Source organism: Oncorhynchus kisutch, unplaced genomic scaffold (assembly GCF_002021735.2).
Source record: "Oncorhynchus kisutch isolate 150728-3 unplaced genomic scaffold, Okis_V2 scaffold1157, whole genome shotgun sequence".
Classification (NCBI taxonomy): Eukaryota; Metazoa; Chordata; class Actinopteri; order Salmoniformes; family Salmonidae; genus Oncorhynchus; species Oncorhynchus kisutch.
Genome location: NW_022263102.1, coordinates 3205 through 28425, shown reverse-complemented (window position 1 = coordinate 28425; position 25221 = coordinate 3205). Strand labels below are relative to the sequence as shown.

The 25221-nt window shown below is 44.1% G+C and overlaps 2 protein-coding genes across 4 annotated transcripts in view; one reads left to right on the top strand and one right to left on the bottom strand.

Moving 5' to 3' along the window:
• The window catches only part of LOC116365060 (coatomer subunit gamma-2), a 12699-nt gene extending 6007 nt beyond the window's left edge, over positions 1-6692 (top strand). The window contains exons 11-21 of the mRNA XM_031817805.1: positions 196-291; positions 514-757; positions 1080-1155; positions 1249-1352; positions 1566-1760; positions 4459-4640; positions 4964-5093; positions 5400-5497; positions 5660-5798; positions 5886-5984; positions 6203-6692. Of these exons, the coding sequence (XP_031673665.1) occupies positions 196-291; positions 514-757; positions 1080-1155; positions 1249-1352; positions 1566-1760; positions 4459-4640; positions 4964-5093; positions 5400-5497; positions 5660-5798; positions 5886-5984; positions 6203-6333 (1494 nt within the window). The 3' untranslated portion in view covers positions 6334-6692. The remainder of the gene's footprint in view (positions 1-195; positions 292-513; positions 758-1079; positions 1156-1248; positions 1353-1565; positions 1761-4458; positions 4641-4963; positions 5094-5399; positions 5498-5659; positions 5799-5885; positions 5985-6202) is intronic.
• On the bottom strand, positions 6283-25221 carry LOC116365061 (mesoderm-specific transcript homolog protein-like). Of its 3 annotated transcripts, none has more exons than XM_031817807.1 (12): positions 25144-25221; positions 24608-24800; positions 22479-22558; positions 22136-22213; positions 21687-21823; positions 21357-21415; positions 14631-14671; positions 14460-14530; positions 12597-12698; positions 12121-12197; positions 9431-9494; positions 6283-7393 (listed from the first exon to the last, which is right to left on the bottom strand). In XM_031817807.1, exons 2-12 carry the CDS (start codon positions 24759-24761, stop codon positions 7276-7278), a joined length of 981 nt encoding a protein of 326 aa, XP_031673667.1. In that variant the 5' UTR covers positions 24762-24800; positions 25144-25221; the 3' UTR covers positions 6283-7275. The 3 variants fall into 3 exon arrangements, with proteins under 3 accessions (XP_031673667.1, XP_031673666.1, XP_031673668.1); XM_031817806.1 differs by having other exon boundaries at positions 25072-25157; XM_031817808.1 differs by lacking the exon at positions 25144-25221 and adding an exon at positions 24925-25027 and having other exon boundaries at positions 6702-7393.

Here is a 25221-nt window from a genome sequence, read left to right as displayed (position 1 = left end):
GAATTGAAATAGTTGGATAATCAATTAGAATACACTCAATATGTAACCTCCCCCAAAAGAGTATATAGTTATACTATAGCCTATAGCATCATTCTGCATTTCTTAAACAAACCACAACTACTTTAATCTATTTCCAAATGGGGTATTATTTCACCAAAGTGAAGTTCTATCCTCTGACTGCTGAGTGTGTTTCAGGTGGTGGTTGTGCAGGCTATCAGTGCCCTGTGTCAGAAGTATCCCAGAAAGCACAGCGTCATGATGAACTTCCTGTCCAACATGCTCCGAGACGACGTGAGTGGAACACCCTGACTGAGCAGCCTGTCTTTTTTCAGGGACAAGAGAACCTATTGAAGCACATTTATGTCCTTCTCACTGACATGAAACCATCTGGACTACAGACAAACAGCTCTTTGGCCAACTCTGGCACATTTACATTGATATGACCACTCAGTTTTCTGATTTAATGTACGACTGTCCCTGAAACACATCTTTAAATGATGCCTCTCCTCTCAGGGTGGCTTTGAGTACAAGCGGGCCATCGTGGACTGCATCATCAGCATCATCGAGGAGAACCCAGAGAGCAAGGAGACGGGGCTGGCCCACCTCTGTGAGTTCATTGAGGACTGTGAGCACACGGTGCTGGCCACCAAGATCCTTCACCTGCTGGGCAAGGAGGGCCCGCGCACGCCCTCGCCATCCAAGTATATCCGCTTCATCTTCAACCGCGTGGTGCTGGAGAGCGAGGCCGTCAGAGCCGGTGAGAAACGGGGGGGGGTGTGTGTGTGTGTGAACCCCTGCTGGCCCGGAGTTGTCAATAGCATGTGTGTTTGAGAGACAGTTGTGTGTGTCTGGGTGCAACATAATGGTAGTTCTGATAAGTCTGTTGGGATTGGCTCCATTAACTGGTGACATCACCAACCATGAAAGGCTCAATTCACTAATATAAAGACAAATGGTATTTGCATCTGGCTTTTCAACAAAAACTCACTGTTACTCATGAAGGTTTAAACTAATGTGAGTTACCACGTTGTTGTTTGTACACATTGCGTAATAACTAAGCTCCTTTCTCATCCCTGTAGCTGCGGTCAGTGCTCTGGCTAAGTTTGGAGCCCAGAATGATGACCTTCTCCCCAGTGTGTTAGTCCTGATGCAGAGGTAGACAGCCTTTCACTGGCTCCCTGTCATAACGATCCATTCCCTGTGTGGTTACCACTCTGAAGTGTGGTGACGTGTGGTGTGTGTTTCTAGGTGTATGATGGACAGTGATGACGAGGTGAGGGACAGAGCCACCTTCTACATGAACGTGCTGCAGCAGAAGCAGAAAGCTCTCAACGCTGCCTACATTTTCAACGGTGAGAACACACACTGTGCTCCTAGTCTGAACTTGAGAGCACTAGTGTGTGTGGACATATCTGGTCCAATTCAGGAAGTAAGGTTGTGTTCTTTGACTGGTCACTCAAACTCTCTCAGTGAATTGACACGTGCAGAGAATGAATGTTTCTCCATGGAACCTCAAAATGAATAAATGTATTTCCTTTATTGAACCGTCTGTCTCCTCCCATCAGGTCTGTCGGTGTCTGTCCCGGGTCTGGAGAAGTCCCTCCACCAGTACACCCTGGAGCCCACAGAGAAGCCCTTCGATATGAAGTCGGTTCCCCTGGCCAACACACCCATCACAGAGCAGAAGACCGAATTCGCTCCTGTGGCCACTAGCAAGCTTCCAGAGAAACCAGGCCCGACGCGCCAAGACATCTACCAGGGTACAGTCACCTTACTTGAAACTATCATGGCAAGACATGGTGTTATCACAAGGAAACAAAACATTTGGTCTGAATTTATGGAGTAAAAGGACCCAGTCACATTTATTTTCCAAACGGAAGTGCGTTCTTAATGAACCATAGAATTCAGTCTGCTAAGCGTTATTAGCCAAACCAAGTATCATAGCAGCAGTAGTTATGATACTAGTATTGTGGCATCAACAACTTCAGAGCAGCAAAAACTTGAGGGCCGCTATAATATTGTAGTAGTTAGGACTAGGGCTGGATTCAGCTATAATATTGTAGTAGTTAGGACTAGGGCTGGATTCAGCTATAATATTGTAGTAGTCAGGACTAAGGCTGGATTCAGCTATAATATTGTAGTAGTCAGGACTAGGGCTGGATTCAGCTATAATATTGTAGTAGTTAGGACTAGGGCTGGATTCAGCTATAATATTGTAGTAGTCAGGACTAGGGCTGGATTCAGCTATAATATTGTAGTAGTCAGGACTAGGGCTGGATTCAGCTATAATATTGTAGTAGTCAGGACTAGGGCTGGATTCAGCTATAATATTGTAGTAGTTAGGACTAGGGCTGGATTCAGCTCTAATATTGTAGTAGTTAGGACTAGGGCTGGATTCAGCTCTAATATTGTAGTAGTTAGGACTAGGGCTGGATTCAGCTATAATATTGTAGTAGTTAGGACTAGGGCTGGATTCAGCTATAATATTGTAGTAGTCAGGACTAGGGCTGGATTCAGCTCTAATATTGTAGTAGTTAGGACTAGGGCTGGATTCAGCTATAATATTGTAGTAGTCAGGACTAGGGCTGGATTCAGCTATAATATTGTAGTAGTTAGGACTAGGGCTGGATTCAGCTATAATATTGTAGTAGTTAGGACTAGGGCTGGATTCAGCTCTAATATTGTAGTAGTTAGGACTAGGGCTGGATTCAGCTCTAATATTGTAGTAGTCAGGACTAGGGCTGGATTCAGCTATAATATTGTAGTAGTCAGGACTAGGGCTGGATTCGGCTATAATATTGTAGTAGTTAGGACTAGGGCTGGATTCAGCTATAATATTGTAGTAGTCAGGACTAGGGCTGGATTCAGCTATAATATTGTAGTAGTTAGGACTAGGGCTGGATTCAGCTATAATATTGTAGTAGTTATGACTAGGGCTGGATTCAGCTATAATATTGTAGTAGTTAGGACTAGGGCTGGATTCAGCTATAATATTGTAGTAGTCAGGACTAGGGGTGGATTCAGCTATAATATTGTAGTAGTTATGACTAGGGCTGGATTCAGCTCTAATATTGTAGTAGTTAGGACTAGAGCTGAATCCAGCCCTAATATTGTAGTAGTTAGGACTAGGGCTGGATTCAGCTATAATATTGTAGTAGTCAGGACTAGGGGTGGATTCAGCTATAATATTGTAGTAGTCAGGACTAGGGGTGGATTCAGCTATAATATTGTAGTAGTTATGACTAGGGGTGGATTCAGCTATAATATTGTAGTAGTCAGGACTAGGGCTGGATTCAGCTATAATATTGTAGTAGTTAGGACTAGGGCTGGATTCAGCTATAATATTGTAGTAGTTAGGACTAGAGCTGAATCCAGCCCTAATATTGTAGTAGTTAGGACTAGGGCTGGATTCAGCTATAATATTGTAGTAGTCAGGACTAGGGGTGGATTCAGCTATAATATTGTAGTAGTTATGACTAGGGGTGGATTCAGCTATAATATTGTAGTAGTCAGGACTAGGGCTGGATTCAGCTCTAATATTGTAGTAGTTAGGACTAGGGCTGGATTCAGCTATAATATTGTAGTAGTTAGGACTAGGGCTGGATTCAGCTCTAATATTGTAGTAGTCAGGACTAGGGCTGGATTCAGCTATAATATTGTAGTAGTCAGGACTAGGGCTGGATTCAGCTATAATATTGTAGTAGTTAGGACTAGGGCTGGATTCAGCTATAATATTGTAGTAGTCAGGACTAGGGCTGGATTCAGCTATAATATTGTAGTAGTTAGGACTAGGGCTGGATTCAGCTATAATATTGTAGTAGTTAGGACTAGGGCTGGATTCAGCTATAATATTGTAGTAGTTAGGACTAGGGCTGGATTCAGCTATAATATTGTAGTAGTCAGGACTAGGGCTGGATTCAGCTATAATATTGTAGTAGTTAGGACTAGGGCTGGATTCAGCTATAATATTGTAGTAGTTAGGACTAGGGCTGGATTCAGCTATAATATTGTAGTTAGGACTAGGGCGGGATTCAGCTATAATATTGTAGTAGTTAGGACTAGGGCTGGATTCAGCTATAATATTGTAGTAGTCAGGACTAGGGCTGGATTCAGCTATAATATTGTAGTAGTCAGGACTAGGGCTGGATTCAGCTATAATATTGTAGTAGTCAGGACTAGGGCTGGATTCGGCTATAATATTGTAGTAGTTATGACTAGGGCTGGATTCTGCTATAATATTGTAGTAGTTAGGACTAGGGCTGGATTCGGCTATAATATTGTAGTAGTTAGGACTGGGGTGGATTCGGCTATAATATTGTAGTAGTTAGGACTGGGGTGGATTCGGCTATAACATTGTAGTAGTTAGGACTAGGGCTGGATTCGGCTATAATATTGAAGTAGTTAGGACTAGGGGTGGATTTGGAGCTGGGCCTCTCCTCTAATCTCCTCTGTCAACAGAACAACTGGCAGCCATTCCAGAATTCCAGGGCCTGGGTTCTCTCTTCAAGACGTCAGAGGCGGTGCAGCTGACCGAGGCGGAGACTGAGTATGTGGTGCGCTGCGTCAAGCACACCTTCGCCAGACACATGGTGTTTCAGTTCGACTGCACCAACACGCTCAATGACCAGCTCCTGCAGAAGGTAGGGCTACACTGGTGATTGGTGCACTTTAGGAAGTTCACGTCTCCTAGAATGCACAGCGATTGTCAATGTGTGAAGGTCTAGTTGGGTGCAAAATGGCTGCAGTGGCATCACCCCAAATCCCTCCTTACACTGTAGATATCTTTGAGCAGTTTGAAAAGCATAATCGTATTCAATTATTTTTCTAAAGCTTTATTGTCCATTCAGTAGACAGAAGTGTCTTTGGTGCCTCACATTTAAAATCTACAACACTGACATTAAGACACAGGACTAAATGTATAGAAATGTATTAAATGGACGTCCACTGGGTTGTTGTCCTTCAGGTTATGGTTCAGATGGAGCCGTCGGAGGCCTACGAGGTTCTCCACTACGTCCCTGCTGCTAACCTGCCCTACAGCCAGCCTGGCTCCTGCTACAGCCTGGTCAGACTGCCTGAAGATGACCCCACCGCAGGTTACTTTTATTAAACCTCTGTGTGACTGTGTGTGAGAGAGAGAAATGAGCCATTTTCACGAGGGCAACTCTCTGAAGTGCTTAGTGTGACGTCAGTGTTGTAACTCTGTTAAAACCCTTCTCAGAACTAAAGAATCTGAATGGGGATCATGTAGCACCTAACAATGTGGTTTTCCATTGAGAGAGAAAAGCACTTATCTGCTGGCCTTCAAACACTAAGGACACTAAGGACGTATTTACATCACGTAGCGTAGTCATGTAATATCTGCACTGTCTGTCATATTAAATGTGTTCTCTGCTCTCCAGTGTCCTGTACGTTCAGCTGTACTCTGAAGTACCTGGTGAAAGACTGCGACCCCAACACAGGAGAGCCTGATGACGACGGTTACGATGACGAATATGTGGTATGAGCTCAATATAAAACCTATTTTTAAAATCTTAACAAAATAATGATATCTTGTTTATCATAATATCTAATGATATCTTGATATCTTGTTTATCATAATTTGCCTAAATTCTCTCTTCTCCCCTTTTTCTACCCCCCCCCCCCCCTGTGTGTATGTCAGCTGGAAGACTTGGAGGTGACCGTAGCAGACCACATCCAGAAGGTGTTGAAGCCTAACTTTGCCGCAGCCTGGGATGAGGTGGGAGGCGACTTTGAGAAGGAGGAGACGTTCGCCCTGGCCTCTGTCAGAACGTTAGACGGTAATTATTTCAATGGGGATCTTTGGATTTATCACCAACATTGAAACACAGTGTACATTCTGTGAGCTGTTCCCCTTGTTTCTGTAGAGGCTGTTGGTAACATCATCAGTTTCCTGGGCATGCAGCCCTGCGAGCGTTCAGACAAGGTCCCAGAAAACAAGAACTCACACATCCTCTTCCTTGCCGGTGGGCGTTTCATTTATTTATTCTATCTTGATTTGAATTAATTATTGTTTTGCTTAGTGAATTGTAGGCTCATTCTGTACCCTTTATCACCGGAAATATGTTAAGTTCAGTTTCTAACCTTGACACGGCAGCTTGTTCAACTTCCTGTCAATAGTGTGATGGAAGCAAGCCCCCCCATGGTATGGATGACAGTTTCTGTGTCCCTCCCCTTCCTCCAGGTGTATTCCGGGGGGGTCATGACGTGCTGGTTCGCTCGCGCCTGGCCCTGGCCGACGGTGTCACTATGCAGGTGACGGTCCGCAGCTCGGATGAGACTGTTGTTGACATCATCCTAGCCTCCGTGGGCTAGAGGGGCCTGTTCACCAACAGGCTGTGTGAATACAATGGCATATTCTGATTGTTTTGTCCACTTTCCCCCGTTTCACAATATTCTCTTTGCTATGTCCTCCACTGCTTTATGTCGTTGGAATGTGTCTTGTGTTTTTGGGTAGTCTGAGATGAATACATTATGGTGAGGTGTGTGTACTACTGGCACCCTTCAACTCATCTCTGTAGACTGGCCCCAGATCTGTTGGTGCTGTATAACCAACTCCAATGATCATTCGTAGGTGTTTGCAAGGCAACACAAATAGATCTGGGACCAGGCTAGTGTCATTAATGGCCCACGTTTTATCAAATCTATTAAATGTTGACCATGGAAATACTGAATTATTGTTATAAGCTTTATGGAAAACTCCTTTTTATTTCTAGAAATATCAAAATGATTTTCTTTGTAATTCGTAACAGGTTGCAACCCATCAATTTGTCATAAACAACAAATAGATTGGACCCCATAGATGAGATTACCTTAGGAAATCTTACTGGAAGCATGAAAGATCATCCATTCAGTACTGTCATTTTATTTATACCGAGTAGCAGGAGACAGTATCTGTCCAACTTGGCTTGGCTCTTTGATGACATACCAGGAATGGATTCAAGATTACTGTGTGTCATATCAGCTATGATTCAATGTGCACAGTTCTCATCCAGGTTGGAGGTGTTTGTTCACGACCGACCCAGTCAGAGCTGAATCCTCACAACTTTTTCCACAATGGGAGATGTGAAAATGTGTGTTCATTAGGCACCAAATGGAAGAAAACACTGAAATAGGGCTGAACTCCAATAAGAAATGCGTGTTTCTGTTTTCCTATTGCAAAAATGTTTTAACCTTCCCGTTGTGAGCCCGAATGAACATGACCCAGGTTATGCTCGCAGATGTCAAGTTGAGAATGTCTAATGCTGGTGAGTTGGCTCAGAAGGCGTTGATGAAGCTGAAGTAGGCGTTGAGGAAGCCAGTTGGGTCCTCCAGCTGGGGATAATGGCTGATGTGTTCATCTAGAACCGACACAGTAGACCTCTGCACCAGTTTCCTGAATGAAAATGACAACATTGGGTTGGGAGGGACAAAAGGAATACTTGCTCTCTGTAATACCCAAATGAATGATGGGGGATATATACAGAAACCCAAATACTTTGTCTACTACTGTATATACAGAATTTAAGCATTTGTCTCGGGGCTCTAATCAATCAGTTCCGGTTTAGCCGACATCCGCATAGTGGTGGAATGCATTAGCGCTGTCAAACACAAGCGTCTCCTAGCATTATACCTAAAGCGCACATTGCCATTGGCTGCACGGAGTCACATTTAGCGAAATTACATGCAGCCTTGTTTACAATTCCGAACACTGGAATGTGAGATCTAGCTACAGAGCCATTAGGCTGATAGAAATCATTTTCTGTAATGATTTTCAATTTGAGCAACATTTCTATATAGCCTACAATTTCTCGTTCTGGTCAGTCGCCTTCAATCGAGTCAGACGGGGTTCAAATCTTCACTTTAGTTCTGCATAATTGTGGTGCCTTACATCAGTCTACAAATCCCACACAACTCAAGGCCAATGGTGGTGCATTGTCTTGAGTAACTTTGAAATATAGATAATAAAAAAACTATCTAAATCCTGCAGTGGCTGAGTGGAATTGTCACTGGCTTGCAGAGCAAGATAATGGTTCAAAACCCGAGTGGTTCTGTAGCTAAGGTTATAGCCTCAATATATCCTGTGGCACAGAGGCTGTCAGAAGGCTACAGACCGACCGGAACAAGGAACATGTTTTCTGCTTTTTCGGACTACAACCTTATGTTGAAGGAGACAAAGACGTCATGAAAGATGGTGGCATAAGAGAAAGATGTCTGTCTGCCTCTCAGTGTCCATGGGAAAAGACTTGGCAGGGAGCGTAAGATATCCTGGGGTGGTAATTAGCAGTGTGAAGCGGTGGTTGGACAAATGGTGAGAGAGTCAAAAGAAGGATTTATCCAGATGGGTCCTAAAGACATGATCAAACTGGACCAGCTGAAACTCCAGCAACTGACACGGACCAGTTCAAGTATGGTGGTGGAGGAAGGTAGCAACCGAGAGGGGAGAAGTGAGTAGAATTCAAGGCAAGCAGAAGCAAAGACTAAACAATATATTTTTTCAAGATTTAACCATGGTGTTTCTGGTGAATTATTACATAGCCATCTGAATTTATATCTCTGAATACAGGGACCATATCCTCTTCGCTCCCCATCTCAGAGATGAAGGGTGGTCCTCTTCAATCCAGAGCCAGGACTGGGATTCCAACCAGCAACCTCATTTGTGTGAGGCAGGGAGCATCCACCAGCACCACAGACCCCTTCACACTAACTAGGAAACACTTGTTAAAGGTAGACATCTGAAGAAAGGAGGTTCATGTTAAAAATGACATTGGATGGGATTTGAACCCATGACCTTGGCGATGCCAGGCAGTGACAATTACTGTTAGTACGATAAACTGCTCTGACAAAGAGAGTGCATTTAACATTCTACACAACCTATGGACTGAGCTTTGAGGCCAAAAATACTTCTACAATATACTTTGTCTGTGTGTAGGGCTTAAATACCCTTCCTGGTATTTTTGCAGACATTAGAAGGAATGCACAGGCTTGTGCTCCAACAACAAGAGAAGAGGTACTACCTTATGTACCTTACTACAAAATAAAGGCCATAGAAAGTGTATTAAAGTAATATCACGTTTTAGACGTCAACCAAACATTGGATCCTATTTCAGTTGAATGCATTCAGTAGTACAACTGACTAGGTATCCCCTTTTCCCTGATTTCAGACAGGAAAAAACAGGAGTACATTGTGCCTCAGACACTCACTGTAAACACCCCCATCATGTGGTTTTACATGATACTACAGCTCTTCATATGGAAAGACCTCATTTACCATGCAAGCTCAACCCTAGCAAAACTCATTGAATATTTCTACACTCACAAATGTAACTACCCAATACAAGTGAATGGCAATGATCCCGTGCATGTGAATGAAACTCACTTAAATAACTCAATGCATGTCAATTGGATAAGAGTATGGAAGAGGTGCACTTACTGGTAAAGGAAGATGAATTGGGGGTGAGGGTTGACTGGATCCAGGGGTCCATAGATCATATGAACTGAAAGACAAGGAGGTAGAGAGATCACGTGGAGGAGTGGGATTCCATGAACTTGTTGCCTTTCAATGACAGTTTTGTCAATTAGCATCTAAGTAAAACCACATGCCTTCTCATAACAATCAAATGTTACAATGCATCTAGTGATGACACGCCGAAACGCTTCACGGTGAGATGTTGAACAGGATTCTATGGGGATGGGGACCATGTGTAGTAGGGAGGGAGGTGTGGATCACACCGTTCACACCACTACCAGCTAACCTTAATGGGGCACAGATGGGCTAATAAACTCCTGGGAGGTATTAGTCTGCGCTAAGTAGCTTAGCCTCACTGACTGACTCGCTGGTCACCTCAGTCTAAACTAGAGGGGAGTTTTACAGCTTACAGTCACTGTACAATGGCATTCAGAAGTGTACTAACTGACATGCCACTGTAACTTGTTTTTGTGCAGTTTCATAGTAGGCACAAACCTACCTATTGCAGGAAATCAACATCAACAGATAGTACATCATTATCTTAAACATCAACAGAACAGCAGTGGTGGAGTTGAATGACAGACAGACATCATTATCTTAAATATCAACAGAACAGCAGTGGTGGAGTTGAATGAAAGACAGACATCATTATCTTAAACATCAACAGAACAGCAGTGGTGGAGTTGAATGACAGACAGACATCATTATCTTAAATATCAACAGAACAGCAGTGGTGGAGTTGAATGAAAGACAGACATCATTATCTTAAATATCAACAGAACAGCAGTGGTGGAGTTGAATGAATGACAGACATCATTATCTTAAATATCAACAGAACAGCAGTGGTGGAGTTGAATGAAAGACAGACATCATTATCTTAAACATCAACAGAACAGCAGTGGTGGAGTTGAATGAATGACAGACATCATTATCTTAAACATCAACAGAACAGCAGTGGTGGAGTTGAATGAATGACAGACAGTACATCATTATCTTAACTTCCTGCCATTGCCCTTCTGTCATTACAGTACCTTCAGAAAGGATTCACAGTCCTTGACTATTTACACATTTTTCTTGTGTTTCATAATGTGATTAAAATAGGTTGGTCATTTTTTTTGTCAACGAACTATCCAAAATACTGTAATGTTAAAGTGGGGGGTGGTAATGGAAAATAAACAGTAATATATTTGGATAAGAAAGGTATTCAACTCCCTGAGTCAATATATGCTAGGATCCCCTTTGGCAGTGATTACAGCTGTGAGTCTTTCTGGGTCTGTCTAAAAGCTTTGCAAACCTGGATTATACAATATTTGCCCATTATTCTTTTAAAAATTCTTCAAGCTCAGTCAAGTTCGATGTTGATCATTGCTAGACAGCCATTTTCAAGTCTTGCCATAGATTTTCAAGTCGATTTAAGTCAAAACTATAACTAGGCCACTCAGGAACATTCAATGTCATCTTGGTAAGTAACTCCAGTGTATATTTGGCCTTGTGTTTTAGTTTATTGTCCTGCTGAAAGGTGGATTTGTCTCCCAGTGTCTGTTAGAAAGCAGACTGAGTCAGGTTTTCCTCTAGGATTTTGCCTGTGCATAGCTCTATTACATTTTTTTTCATATCCTAAAAAACTCCCTTGTCCTTTCCGATGACAAGCATACCCATAACATGATGCAGACACCACCATGCTTGAAAATATGAAGAGTGGTACTCGGTGATGTGTTGGCTTTAGCCCAAAAGTAATGCTTTGTATTCTGGACAAAAAGTTCATTTCGTTGCCACATCTTTTGTAGTATTACTTTAGTGTCTTATTGCAAACAGGATGCATTTTGAAATATTTTTATTCTTAACAGGCTTCCTTGTTTTCACGCTGTAATTTAGGTTAGCATTGTGGAGTAACTACAGTGTTTTTGAGTCATACTCAGTTTTCACCTATCACAGCCATTAAACTCGAACTAGTTTAAAAATCCCCATTGGCCTCATGTTGAAATCCCTGAGCGGTTTCCTTTCTGTTCATCAACTGAATTACGAAGGACATCTGTACCTTTAGTAGTGACTGGGTGTCCTGATACACCATCCAAAGTGTGATTAATAACTTCACCATGCTCAAAAGGGGTAATCAAAGTCTGCTTTAAAAAATAAAAATCTTCATCTACCAATAGGCTTTCCAATGCCTCCCTGGTCTTTGTCGTTGAATTTGTGCTTGAAATTCACTGTTCGACTGAGGAACCTTATAGATAATTGTGTGTGTGGTGCACAGAGACGGGGTAGTCACTCAAAAATCATGTTACCACCATTATTGCACACAGAGTTAGTCCATGCAACTTATTATCTGACTTGTTAAGCACATTGTTATTCTTTATGTTTATTTAGGCTTGTCATAACAAAGGGATTGGGGTATTGCGTGTAGATCAGTGACACAACATCTACATTGGATCCATTTTAAATTCAGGCTGTAACAACAAAATGTGGAAAAGGTCAAGGGGTTTGAATACCTTCTGAAGGCACAGTATATCACTCATCTATGAGAATATATCATTTTTTGTTTTCATTCAGTTATCAAAGGTTCAATCATAACTTGAGACACTCTAGTGTAACAAACTTCACATAAACCGGGCATTGATGTTTCAATCCTTGCTCAGCAACTAGACAGAACTCACCAGGGATGAAAGTAGAGGTGAGAGCACCAACCCATCTGTCTCGGTGCTGGTCCCTCTGGTTAATAAACTGCAGGATACTAGGAGAAGGGATATGCCATCTTATTACCATCACTATTAATCACAGATCAATCACTTTTATCCATCACTGAAATGGGAAACTAGCTTCATGCTAAGAAATTATATCAAATGAAAAGTACAAGGGTTGACAACATAATCTATGCTGGTGGAAACAATTATGTTTATATACAGTACGTTAGAATTTAGATGGAAAATGTGCACATTTATTCAGTGCAATTTGGTTGGGTTAAAATGTTTTTTTTAAATCAAATTCTTTCACCTATAACAATGTATCAAATAACACCAAATTTGACTAGCCATGTTAGTTTGAAATGAGTCAGTGATCTGTCTAGTGACTACTCTATTCCGTATGTATAGGTATTTAACTAGTGAGGTCTGAACAGTGTATGGTACAGTACCTGTCCATGACCAGGTTCCCATCATTGAAGCGGACCCCTGTCCACATGTCCAAGAACTCCGCGTCTGTGGGCTGGGTGTAAGGACCAAACACGTCCCCAAGCCTGACATGAAACCAAGAGTAAACAGGGTAAATGCTACATCTTTACAGTACATGAAATATGTTCACTCAAACACAGTTGAGTGCTGGTTAGGTCATCCTCCATGTTTTTATTCAGTTTGTTTCGTCAGCTATGCTTTGCAGCGAATATAAATACCTTCATAATATTTAAATAAAATGTGTTCATCTTTGAAACAGTAAAAATGGTTGAGGGGTTTATAATTTAGCTGAATGGACATAACTGTAAATGTACTATTTGTGCCAAGTGAACTTGCCAACGATGTTCTTACTGTAAATATGTCATTACGGTTACATGCACACATTAATGCGGTTATTGCGGATAGTCATTAATATACTAATTCGATTCAAACGTTTACATGCTTTGCAAGAATAACGATTTCTCTAATAATCATGTTTACATGGACACGTCTGGAATCAGGTTACCCGATGGCACTCTGACAAATGCAGAAAATCGCTAATCGAAATAAACGTTCTACCACCGCGACCACGTTATTTTTGGGAAGCATATTTGACATATAAAGCGTGTATGTGAAAACTACTTCTGAAGCCGAAACCACAGACACACGCCGTCAAAATTTGCGTGCGAGAGTAGAGTGCGTCAATTCACATACACAGCATCGCATATGCCAATTTAATGGTCAATACATAACAAACAGTTGTATTTATGTTCGCTATGTAGCCCGTGTTGTGTGTTCCTTTTGATTAACCTTATATCCTACAGGAGCCACCGCACATGCCTACTCTAAACAGTTATGTTAGCTCACGAATGTGAGGAGTTGATGCTAATACACCGGAGCAGATTTTAAAGAATTTATCTTGTCTCATTCTTTCTACAGAAGTATTCTCTCTTGAAATCAGAGTCCCTCGTGTTTCCTAGCCTGCCTAAGCTAAGTTATATTCCTGTGATGGAAATCAACACAGGTAGGCATAAAGTTAGTTTTCAATGTGCATTATTTGGCACTGGCAGTTAAATGTAACACTAAGGGCGTGTTCATCTACTTCGATTTCAGAGCGCTCTTGTCTGAGTGCCAGAGCGCAGAATAATATGGCCGGTGCCAGTAAATGTCGGCAAAAAAAAGCGTAATTAAATTGTTGCATGAAACATGATAACATGAAAACAGCCAAACCAGCTCTGCTAGGGCGAGTAAAATGGTCAGAGTGAGGTTCTCATTTTTGTCTGGAAGTAGCTAGCAATCTAGCCAACGGCTTGGGTGCTTGACTGCCGTTGTCAGGTCAGAACGCTTGGATCAACCCTACTCCTCAGCCAGAGCGTCCAGTGTGCGCTCTGAACGTTCAGAGAGCGAAACGCTCTGAATGTACTAACGGACAATCTGACAATGCTCTGAATTGACTAACGCCCAGAGCGCTCTCTGAGTGAATGTACGAACACGCCGTAAATAGACACTTTGGGTGTGTTCGTAAATTCCATCTGGAGTGCCAGAGTGCGCTCTGGGCGTTCATAAACACAGAACGTTGTCAGATTTTGATAAACAGAGTAAAGTGTTTACATGACTATTGCATAATCTGCCTACTGCCATAACTTGTAACTGTAATATTGATGTATGACTGTGCATGTAAAGGTAATGTAAAGGTAATGTATTTGACTGCAGATAATTCAAAATACACAATGACTGAGCCCCTTGCTGCAACGCTGTTAGCTTGAGCTCATGTGTCCCTTCTGTGTCCACGTTAAAGATTCAAGAGATGTGTACAGTAGGAGGAAAGGTATGTGAGAACACAGTACCCTTTAGAGAACACCATGTAGTTGGTCAGACGGGTCAGCACTGGAGAGAGGAAGCTGGAGTCCTTGAGGAGCTGTGTGGGAGACAGCATGGCGATGATTCAACAGAACAACAATAAGCAGTCATAATGCTGAGAACAGTCTGATAATCCAGAATAGTAAATGTTGACTAACCTTCTGAAGGAATCTGGGATGGTGTGTTTCTGGGAATATTCCTGTTCAAGAAAAAATGTTTTTTTTACTTACATTAAATATTTCATAATCAAACATGGCAAGTTAACAGTAAGACAAAGGCTATCAAAGCAATGTGTCACTTTGTCTTGAAGTTCTTGACCGGTAATCTACTTTGTACACATATGAAGTGAGTTTGAGGGGGTAAGAGTTTAGGGTAGGAACATCCCAAGGATTCCGGATAGCACTAACCCATAGGAAACTATTGCGGTATAGTGTGTATGACTCGGAGTAGAGGAATTTGTAAGAACAGAAAATCACTGATTTGAACGAGGGGTTAAACTAAGGGTGAGCTACTCTGGTACTGATGACAAGCAGGGTGTGCAGGATTTAGTGGGACAAATATCCAATTGGGCTGCGTGTGTAAATGCAGTCTTAGTAAAAAATAAAATAATAATAATCAGACAATACAGGTGAGTTTACACCAGCTGCCCATCGTTGTCTAATCAGGCTCTGATTGGTTACAGGTTGTCTGCTACACACAACATATAAATACACAAGTCTTTTCACCTCACTTCACCAGTACTGTTCATTGGGTGTCATGGCTGCTCGTACTGGCTCAGGGTAAGATGGTGGCAAGAGCAAGTTACTTTCATCACATTGAGAATGTTGTTTAACGGTCAACCTCTGTCTGTAGGTGCCTCCTTGCTTTGCTGAGCTGTTCATTGTTATCCTTATCAACAAGGTAAGAGCAACATTAAAGTACTGTTTGCTTCAATTGTTTTTGGATGTTTTATTTTTATCTGAAGTTAATGTTTCGTTTGTTGCTTCCCCAGTTTATAGGACTGTCTTTCTCCACCCTCTTCGAGCACGGCACTAGTCGTCTATGAGCACGGCACTAGTCGTCTATGAGCACGGCACTAGTCGTCTATGAGCACGGCACTAGTCGTCTATGAGAAAGGCACTAGTCGTCTATGAGCACGGCACTAGTCGTCTATGAGCACGGCACTAGTCGTCTATGAGCACGGCACTAGTCGTCTATGAGCACGGCACTAGTCGTCTATGAGCACGGCACTAGTCGTCTATGAGCACGGCACTAGTCGTCTATGAGCACGGCACTAGTCGTCTATGAGCACGGCACTAGTCGTCTATGAGCACGGCACTAGTCGTCTATGAGCACGGCACTAGTCGTCTATGAGCACGGCACTAGTCGTCTATGAGCACGGCACTAGTCGTCTATGAGCACGGCACTAGTCGTCTATGAGCACGGCACTAGTCGTCTATGAGCACGGCACTAGTCGTCTATGAGCACGGCACTAGTCGTCTATGAGCACGGCACTAGTCGTCTATGAGCACGGCACTAGTCGTCTATGAGCACGGCACTAGTCGTCTATGAGAAAGGCACTAGTCGTCTATGAGCACGGCACTAGTCGTCTATGAGCACGGCACTAGTCGTCTATGAGCACGGCACTAGTCGTCTATGAGCACGGCACTAGTCGTCTATGAGCACGGCACTAGTCGTCTATGAGCACGGCACTAGTCGTCTATGAGAAAGGCACTAGTCGTCTATGAGCACGGCACTAGTCGTCTATGAGCACGGCACTAGTCGTCTATGAGCACGGCACTAGTCGTCTATGAGCACGGCACTAGTCGTCTATGAGCACGGCACTAGTCGTCTATGAGCACGGCACTAGTCGTCTATGAGCACGGCACTAGTCGTCTATGAGCACGGCACTAGTCGTCTATGAGCACGGCACTAGTCGTCTATGAGCACGGCACTAGTCGTCTATGAGCACGGCACTAGTCGTCTATGAGCACGGCACTAGTCGTCTATGAGCACGGCACTAGTCGTCTATGAGCACGGCACTAGTCGTCTATGAGCACGGCACTAGTCGTCTATGAGCACGGCACTAGTCGTCTATGAGAAAGGCACTAGTCGTCTATGAGAAAGGCACTAGTCGTCTATGAGCACGGCACTAGTCGTCTATGAGCACGGCACTAGTCGTCTATGAGAAAGGCACTAGTCGTCTATGAGCACGGCACTAGTCGTCTATGAGCACGGCACTAGTCGTCTATGAGCACGGCACTAGTCGTCTATGAGCACGGCACTAGTCGTCTATGAGCACGGCACTAGTCGTCTATGAGCACGGCACTAGTCGTCTATGAGCACGGCACTAGTCGTCTATGAGCACGGCACTAGTCGTCTATGAGCACGGCACTAGTCGTCTATGAGCACGGCACTAGTCGTCTAGTCTATGAGAAAGGCACCTGTCGTCTACGAGCACGGCACTAGTCGTCTACGAGCACGGCACTAGTCGTCTACGAGCACGGCACTAGTCGTCTACGAGCACGGCACTAGTCGTCTACGAGCACGGCACTAGTCGTCTACGAGAAAGGCACTAGTCGTCTACGAGAAAGGCACTAGTCGTCTACGAGAAAGGCACTAGTCGTCTACGAGAAAGGCACTAGTCGTCTACGAGAAAGGCACTAGTCGTCTACGAGAAAGGCACTAGTCGTCTACGAGAAAGGCACTAGTCGTCTATGAGAAAGGCACTAGTCGTCTATGAGAAAGGCACTAGTCGTCTGAGAAAGGCACTAGTCGTCTATGAGAAAGGCACTAGTCGTCTATGAGCACGGCACTAGTCGTCGATGAGAAAGGCACTAGTTGTCTATGAGAAAGGCACTAGTCGTCTATGAGAAAGGCACTAGTTGTCTATGAGAAAGGCACTAGTCGTCTATGAGAAAGACACTAGTCGGAGCGACACCGACAAGCATATGCTGCCCCCCTCTCCTCCTGAGACTGAAGGCTCTATTCCCGTTCCATACCGACTAGCTGGTGTCAGCTCCGGCAGGTTCAGGAAGAGCCTGAAGCCTGTTTTTCCAGGGTGGAGAAGACCCTTTAGTGCACCATTGGTGCCCTGGCTCTATCAAGATTCCTTGGCATGAGCAGAACAACCTAAATTTATTTGTCACATACACATGGTTAGCAGATGTTAATGCGAGTGTGGCGAAATGCTTGTGCTTCTAGTTCCGACAATGCAGTAATAACCAACGAGTAACCTAACAATTTCACAACAACTACCTTATACCCACACAAGTGTAAAGGGATGAAGAATATGTACATAAAGATATATGAATGAGTGACAGTACAGAATGGCATAAGCAAGATGAAGAAGATGGTATAGAGTACAGTATATACATATGAGATGAGTGATGTAGGGTATGTAAACATTATATAAAGTGGCATAGTTTAAAGTGACTAGTGATACATTTATTACATACATTTTTCCATTATTAAAGTGGCTGGAGATGAGTCAGTATGTTGGCAGCAGCCACTCCATGTTAGTGGTGGCTGTTTAACAGTCTGATGGCCTTGAGATAGAAGCTGTTTTTCAGTATCTCGGTCCCAGCTTTGATGCACCTGTATTGACCTCGCCTTCTAGATGATAGCGGGGTGAACAGGCAGTGGCTCGGGTGGTAGTTGTCCTTGATGATCTTTATGGCCTTCCTGTGACATCGGGTGGTGTAGGTGTCCTGGAGGGCAGGTAGTTTGCCCCCGGTGATGCGTTGTGCAGACGTCACTACCGTCTGGAGAGCCTTACGGTTATGGGTGGAGCAGTTGCCGTACCAGGCAGTAATACAGCCTGACAGGATGCTCTCGATTGTGCGTCTGTAAAAGTTTGAGTGCTTTTGGTGACAAGCCGAATTTCTTCAGCCTCCTAAGGTTGAAGAGGCGCTGCTACGCCTTCTACACCACGCTGTCTGTGTGGGTGGACCAATTCAGTTTGTCTGTGATGTGAACGCCGAGTAACTTAAAACTTACTACCCTCCCCACTACTGTCCCGTCGATGTGGATAGGGGGGATGCTCCCTCTGCTGTTTCCTGAAGTCCACGATCATCTCCTTTGTTTTGTTGATGTTGAGTGTGAGGTTATTTTCCTGACACCACACTCTGAGGGCCCTCACCTCCTCCCTGTAGGCCGTCTTGTCATTGTTGGTAATCAAGCCTCCCACTGTAGTGTGGTCTGCAAACTTGATGATTGAATTGGAGGCATGCATGGCCACGCAGTCGTGGGTTAACAGGGAGTACAGAAGAGGGTTCAGAACACACCCTTGTGGGGCCCCAGTGTTGAGGATCAGCGGGGTGGAGATGTTGTTACCTACTCTCACCACCTGGGGGCGGCCCGTCAGGAAGTCCAGTACCCAGTTGCACAGGGCGGGGTCGAGACCCATCAAGCTTTATGACGAGTTTGGAGGGTACTAGGGTGTTAAATGCTGAGCTGTAGTCGATAAACCGCATTCTCACATAGGTATTCCTCTTGTCCAGATGGGTTAGGGCAGTGTGCAGTGTGGTTGCGATTGTGTCGTCTGTGGACCTATTGGGGCGGTAAGCAAATTGGAGTGGGTCTAGGGTGTCAGGTAGGGTGGAGGTTATATGGTCCTTGACTAGTCTCTCAAAGCACTTCATGATGACGGAAGTGAGTGCTTAGTTGTTTAGCTCAGTTACCTTAGCTTTCTTGGGAACAGGAACAATGGTGGCCCTCTTGAAGCATGTGGGAACAGCAGACTGGGTTAAGGTTTGATTGAATATGTCTGTAAACACACCAGCCAGCTGGTCTGCGCATGCTCTAAGGACGCGGCTGGGGATGCCGTCTGGGCCTGCAGCCTTGCGAGGGTTAACACGTTTAAATGTTTTACTCACGTCGGCTGCAGTGAAGGAGAGTCCGCAGGTTTTGGTAGCGGGCCGTGTCAGTGGCACTGTATTTTCCTCAAAGCGAGCAAAGAAGTTGTTTAGTCTGTCTGGGAGCAAGACATCCTGGTCCGCGACGGGGCTGGTTTTCTTTTTGTAATCCGTGATTGACTGTAGACCCTGCCACATACCTCTTGTGTCTGAGCCGTTGAATTGTGACTACTTTGTCTCTATACTGTCGCTTAGCTTGTTTGATTGCCTTGCGGAGGGAATAGCAACACTGTTTGTATTCGGTCATGTTTCCGGTCACCTTGCCCTGGTTAAAAGCAGTGGTTCGCGCTTTCAGTTTCGTGTGAATGCTGCCATCAATCCACGTTTTCTGGTTTGGGAGTGTTTTAATAGTTGCTGTGGGTACGACATCGCCAATGCACTTTCTAATAAACTCACTCACCGACTCAGCGTATTTGTCAATGTTGTTGTTTGACGCAATGCGGAACATATCCCAATCCACGTGATCGAAGCAATCCTGAAGCGTGGAATCAGATTGGTCGGACCAGCGTTGAACAGACCTGAGTGCGGGAGCTTCTTGTTTTAGTCTCTGTCTGTAGGCAGGGAGCAACAAAATGGAATCGTGGTCAGCTTTTCCGAAAGGGCGGGGGAGGGCCTTGTATGCGTTGCTGAAGTTAGAATAACAATGATCCAGGGTTTTACCAGCCCTGGTAGCACAATCGATATGCTGATAGAATTTAAGGAGTCTTGTTTTCAGATTAGCCTTGTTAAAATACCCAGCTACAATGAATGCAGCCTCAGGATATGTGGTTTACAAAGTCAAATAAAGTTAGTTCATGGCCATCGATGTGTCTGCTTGGGGGGGAATATATGAATCTGTGATTATAATCGACGAGAATTCTCTTGATAGAGAATGCGGTCAACATTTGATAGTGAGGAATTCTAAGGTAGGTGAACAGAAGGACTTGAGTTCCTGTATGTTGTTATGATCACACCACGTCTCGTTAATCATAAGGCATACCCCCGCCCCTCTTCTTACCAGAAAGATGCTGGTTTCTGTCGGCGAGATGCGTGAAGAAACCAGCTGGCTGTACCGACTCCGATAGCGTGTCTCGAGTGAGCCATGTTTCCATGAAGCAAAGAACGTTACAGTCTCTGATGTCTCTCTGGAATGCTACCCTTGCTCGGATTTTATTAACCTTGTTGTCAAGAGACTGGACATTGGCGAGTAGTATGGTAGGGAGCGGTGCACGATGTGCTCGTCTCTGGAGCCTGACCAGAAGACCGCTTCGTCTGCCCCTTTTACGGTGTCGTTGTTTTGGTTCGCCGGCTGGGATCCGATCCATTGTCCTGGGTGGTGGGCAAAACAGAGGATCCGCTTCGGGAAAGTCGTGTTCCTGGTCGTAATGATGGTGAGTTGACGTTGCTCTTGTATCCAGTAGTTCCTCCCGACTGTATGTAATAAAACCTAAGATTCCCTGGGGAACCAATGTAAGAAATAACACATTAAAAAATTAAATACTGCATAGTTTCCTAGGAACGCGAAGCGGCCATCTCCGTCGGCGCCGGGATGTTTCCAGGAACCAGCAGTAAGGTTCTGATATCTTCTGGTTTATGTTCATGATTTCTTAGTATTGACCCAACTTCATGAATAATCCATGTTTCTTGTTGGCTACAACATGGTTCTTCCCAGGCTAAGGGTGGTGTCTGGTTGGAGTCTTCCCAGGCTAAGGGTGGTGTCTGGTTGGAGTCTTCCCAGGGTGTATTTGTCTGGGTAACACCAGTATGGCTACTAGGTAAGGTTGTTACATCTTTCTGATGTTGCAGATTTAACACTTTTCTATTCCTGGCTCAGCAGCTCTGTATTAACCTGGATCCTGATATCATTAGGCTATGATGCTCTACAACTTTGAATAAATTACTTTAAAATGTTTGTCTGGCTTTCTTTGTCCATTTAAATGGTACATTTGACTTAAGTATGGTTTATGCTACCTGTAGCCAATCAGGAAAAGGTCTGAAACTGTACTCTACCTCCATTGGACAAACAGAGGCTGTTGATGGTCAAGTGTCCAGTCCTGTTGTGGTCACTCCTGTGAGATACAAAGATGGGGAAGGGGTCAGTCAGGAGAAGCTCTACAGCCTCCATCATATTTCACCTTTCCTGTGTTGTTGGGTAATGGAAGGGAAAACACGACTATTGAGACGCAGCCCTATGATGTCAGAGTGCTTTCAGTGATGATGGTTCCTCCAGGGTTGGCTTCCAAGCCCAACGTTGACCATTAGTGGGGGAAATGCAAACTGACACAGGCTCATTGTTTAGGGGCAACTTCATTGTACTTGGTGCAGCAGTGCAGAGCTCACCTGTAGAGCAATTCCAGGGCCACAGTGTCTCCATAGTCATGGGAGAGCAGGTTGACCCTCTGCTCTGTCAGACCCAGGTGGGACACCAACGCCTCCACAACACTGGCCTGCTCAAAGATGGAGTAGCGGTGGGGCCTCTGTCAGGGAGAAAGGTCAGTCTAGGTGAGCACCTTAGCTAGAACAAAATGTGCTTATTTGGATTTTTTTTTAAAGATTGTTAATGCAATTTTCCTACTGGTCTACTTTCCTGTAGTGTATAGGTTAGCATAACTTGCCTTTCCTCAGTTATTGGCAATTGTTTGCTTGCTTTGTCATTACAGTTGTACACAATAACCCACAAACAGTGTCGTCTCTCTCCCTGGTAGATTCCCTGGCATTCTAACCGATGCCTCAGACCGTTTCACCCCGAACTAGCCCACAATTCAAGTCTGCCATAGCCTGCGACTCACAGGTTTGTCACTGAAGCCAAAACCAAGAAAGTCCAGAGCAATGACACGGTTAAAGCGCCGATTCAGGGGCTCCCATATCTGTAAGACAGAAACAGAGCTGGCATTCAGACACCTGTCCAGATACCTGGGTCGTGTTCATAAGGCATACAAAAATACATGAATCCAAAAAGGGATGTTTGTTTTCATGTCCGGTTGCAAAACCATTTGCTACGGTGTGCCCTATTGAACATGGCTCTGTTCACAATATACCATCTGAGAGAGTGTGGAATAAGAATTATCCCAGCAAACCAATTGATCTGTGCATAACATTTTATAGATAAGCCCCTTTCTCTCATCTCCTTACCTTGTACCAGTCCAGGCTGGAGGTAGGGAAGCCATGGAGGAGAATGACCACATCAGAGCTGCCTACAGCACCATAGGTCTCTGGTAGAGGAAAAAGTCAAGCATACACATTGTTCCTCACATACCATGACCTGCTACACGCACCACAAATATGTTACATCGGTCAAAGTAAAGGGCTAAAACTGCTGCTTGGAACATGGGCTCCAACTTCTAGCAGTCCAGACTGTTCACTGTACTGATGAAGGAGCCACTAGATGGCTACAGTAGTCTGTACTGATGAAGGAGCCACTAGATGGTTACAGTAGTCTGTACTGATGAAGGAGCCACTAGATGGTTACAGTAGTCTGTACTGATGAAGGAGCCACTAGATGGTTACAGTAGTCTGTACTGATGAAGGAGCCACTAGATGGTTACAGTAGTCTGTACTGATGAAGGAGCCACTAGATGGTTACAGTAGTCTGTACTGATGAAGGAGCCACTAGATGGTTACAGTAGTCTGTACTGATGAAGGAGCCACTAGATGGTTACAGTAGTCTGTACTGATGAAGGAGCCACTAGATGGTCACAGTAGTCTGTACTGATGAAGGAGCCACTAGATGGTCACAGTAGTCTGTACTGATGAAGGAGCCACTAGATGGTCACAGTAGTCTGTACTGATGAAGGAGCCACTAGATGGCTACAGTAGTCTGTACTGATGAAGGAGCCAGATGGCTACAGTAGTCTGTACTGATGAAGGAGCCAGATGGCTACAGTACAGTCTGCACCACTGCATGCATCTCAATAATGTAATGAGACGCTAATTAAAGCTTGGTTTCTTTATTTCGCCCACATTCATGTGTGACAACTGGACAGGTGAAATAAATGCCTACCCCGCTCCTGTCAATTAAATTGAATGAAATGTGCTTTATTGGCATGACTTAAGAGTACATATTGCCAAAGCTTACTTTGGAGATTTACTATATTAACATCATTAAAATAATATTGTCAACATGACAACAGTAAAAACAACAATCAAGTGTCAAAATAACCAGACATTGAACAATAACAACGGCATAGAGGACATGTGAAGGTTGGTTGGTCTATCAGACACTGTCCCTCATTTTATGTCAGGCAGCAATGTAGTGGGCTGCCAACCCACAGCTCTCGGCATCCTCCCCCAACAGGACGGGTAGCCTTTTCTCATCAGAGAGGTCTTTGAAACCTTGAATAAGGGTTTCAAATTTGGGGTAATTACACTCAAATTGTTATATATTTTTACATTTTGTCAGGAAATGCAGCTCTGTCTCAGGTTCTGCTGTTGTGCAGTGGTTGCACAGCCTTTCCTCTACAGGGAGCCAGGTTCTGCTGTTGTGCAGTGGTTGCACAGCCTTTCCTCTACAGGGAGCCAGGTTTTCCTCTGTCTACCCTTCTCAATGGCAAGGCTGTGCTCACTGAGCCTGTACTTTGTCAAGGTTTTGATCAGAAACCATGCTTAAATAGTTTGCCGTGGTGTACTGTCAATTTAGGGCCAGATAGCACTGCATTTGTTTTGTGCTTTGTGTTTCCCAATAAGTAATGTCGTTTTGACTGTTGTAATTTGGTTTATTCTGATTGGATGTTCTGGTCCTGAGGCTTCAGTGTGTTTGTAGAACAGGTTTGTGACCTCAGCCCCAGGAACAGCTGGATGAGGGGACTCTTGGCATTGCAGGGCTTGGTAATAATATGAGAGGGGGTCGCTGTATTTTAGATGTTAACAAAACTTAATTGCTCATGTTTTTAGTTTGTATTATTAGTGGATATTGGTCTAATTCTGCCCTGCGTGCATTGTTTGTAGTTTTCCTCTGGACATGTAGGTGAATCTTACAGAACTCTGCATTCAGGTTTCAATGGGGTGTTTGTCCCATTGGGGGAAATCTTGTTTTGCAAGTGGACTCCACACTCGCTGCCATAAAGTGCAATTGGTTCAATGACACATTCAATTAGTCTTTAAAAATCAGTACAGTGCACTACTATCAGGTATGTGCAGGGGATAGAGAGATGGATTCATAAGCAAGTTCAATTTCAAATGTATGATGTTTGGAGTATATAATCTGAATCAAATGAGAATACACCCGATCCTTCTATTCTACTCTTACTGATGCCAAATCTTACCCCTGTAGAATATATTGTTGCTCCTGAAAGTGAAGAATGCTCCAGCAGAGCGCCAGGTCAGGAGGGCTGGAGACAGTTGGGGAGGAGGGATGTGCAGGTAGACTGCCAGCAGAGGAATGCACAGCAAGCCCACAAGAAGCCACCATTCCCTCATCTTTCCGTTGGTAGGAGGGCCGGTCTCGCATTCCGCAACCTGGAAGACAACACTGGGGTCACGGCACGACATTTAATTTAGGCTACTATCAACCTTTAACATGAATGGTCTATAAGTGCCAGACCTATTGTGTGATAATGTCATGCGACACCCCGCTACTTACTGTCTATTATTAAATTCTAGAAGCAACATATTCGGCAAAACTAGACTTTGGAATACCGTCAAAATAGTGGGCTACATGTAAACGTCACGGTCTCCTTGCAACAATAGGCTATACTATCGTTGTTTAAAAAAATAAGCATTAGCCTACCTCTTGGAAATGTGTCAATTCTTAACACTAAAATAACACTTCCGCCCGGGGCACTGTCAGTGCTGTACCTACCTACAGCCGAGTCGCGGTTCTGTCATTCCTATGCGCTCAGTGCGTCCGGTCACTTGGGTAGGTTTCGAACCTTGGCCC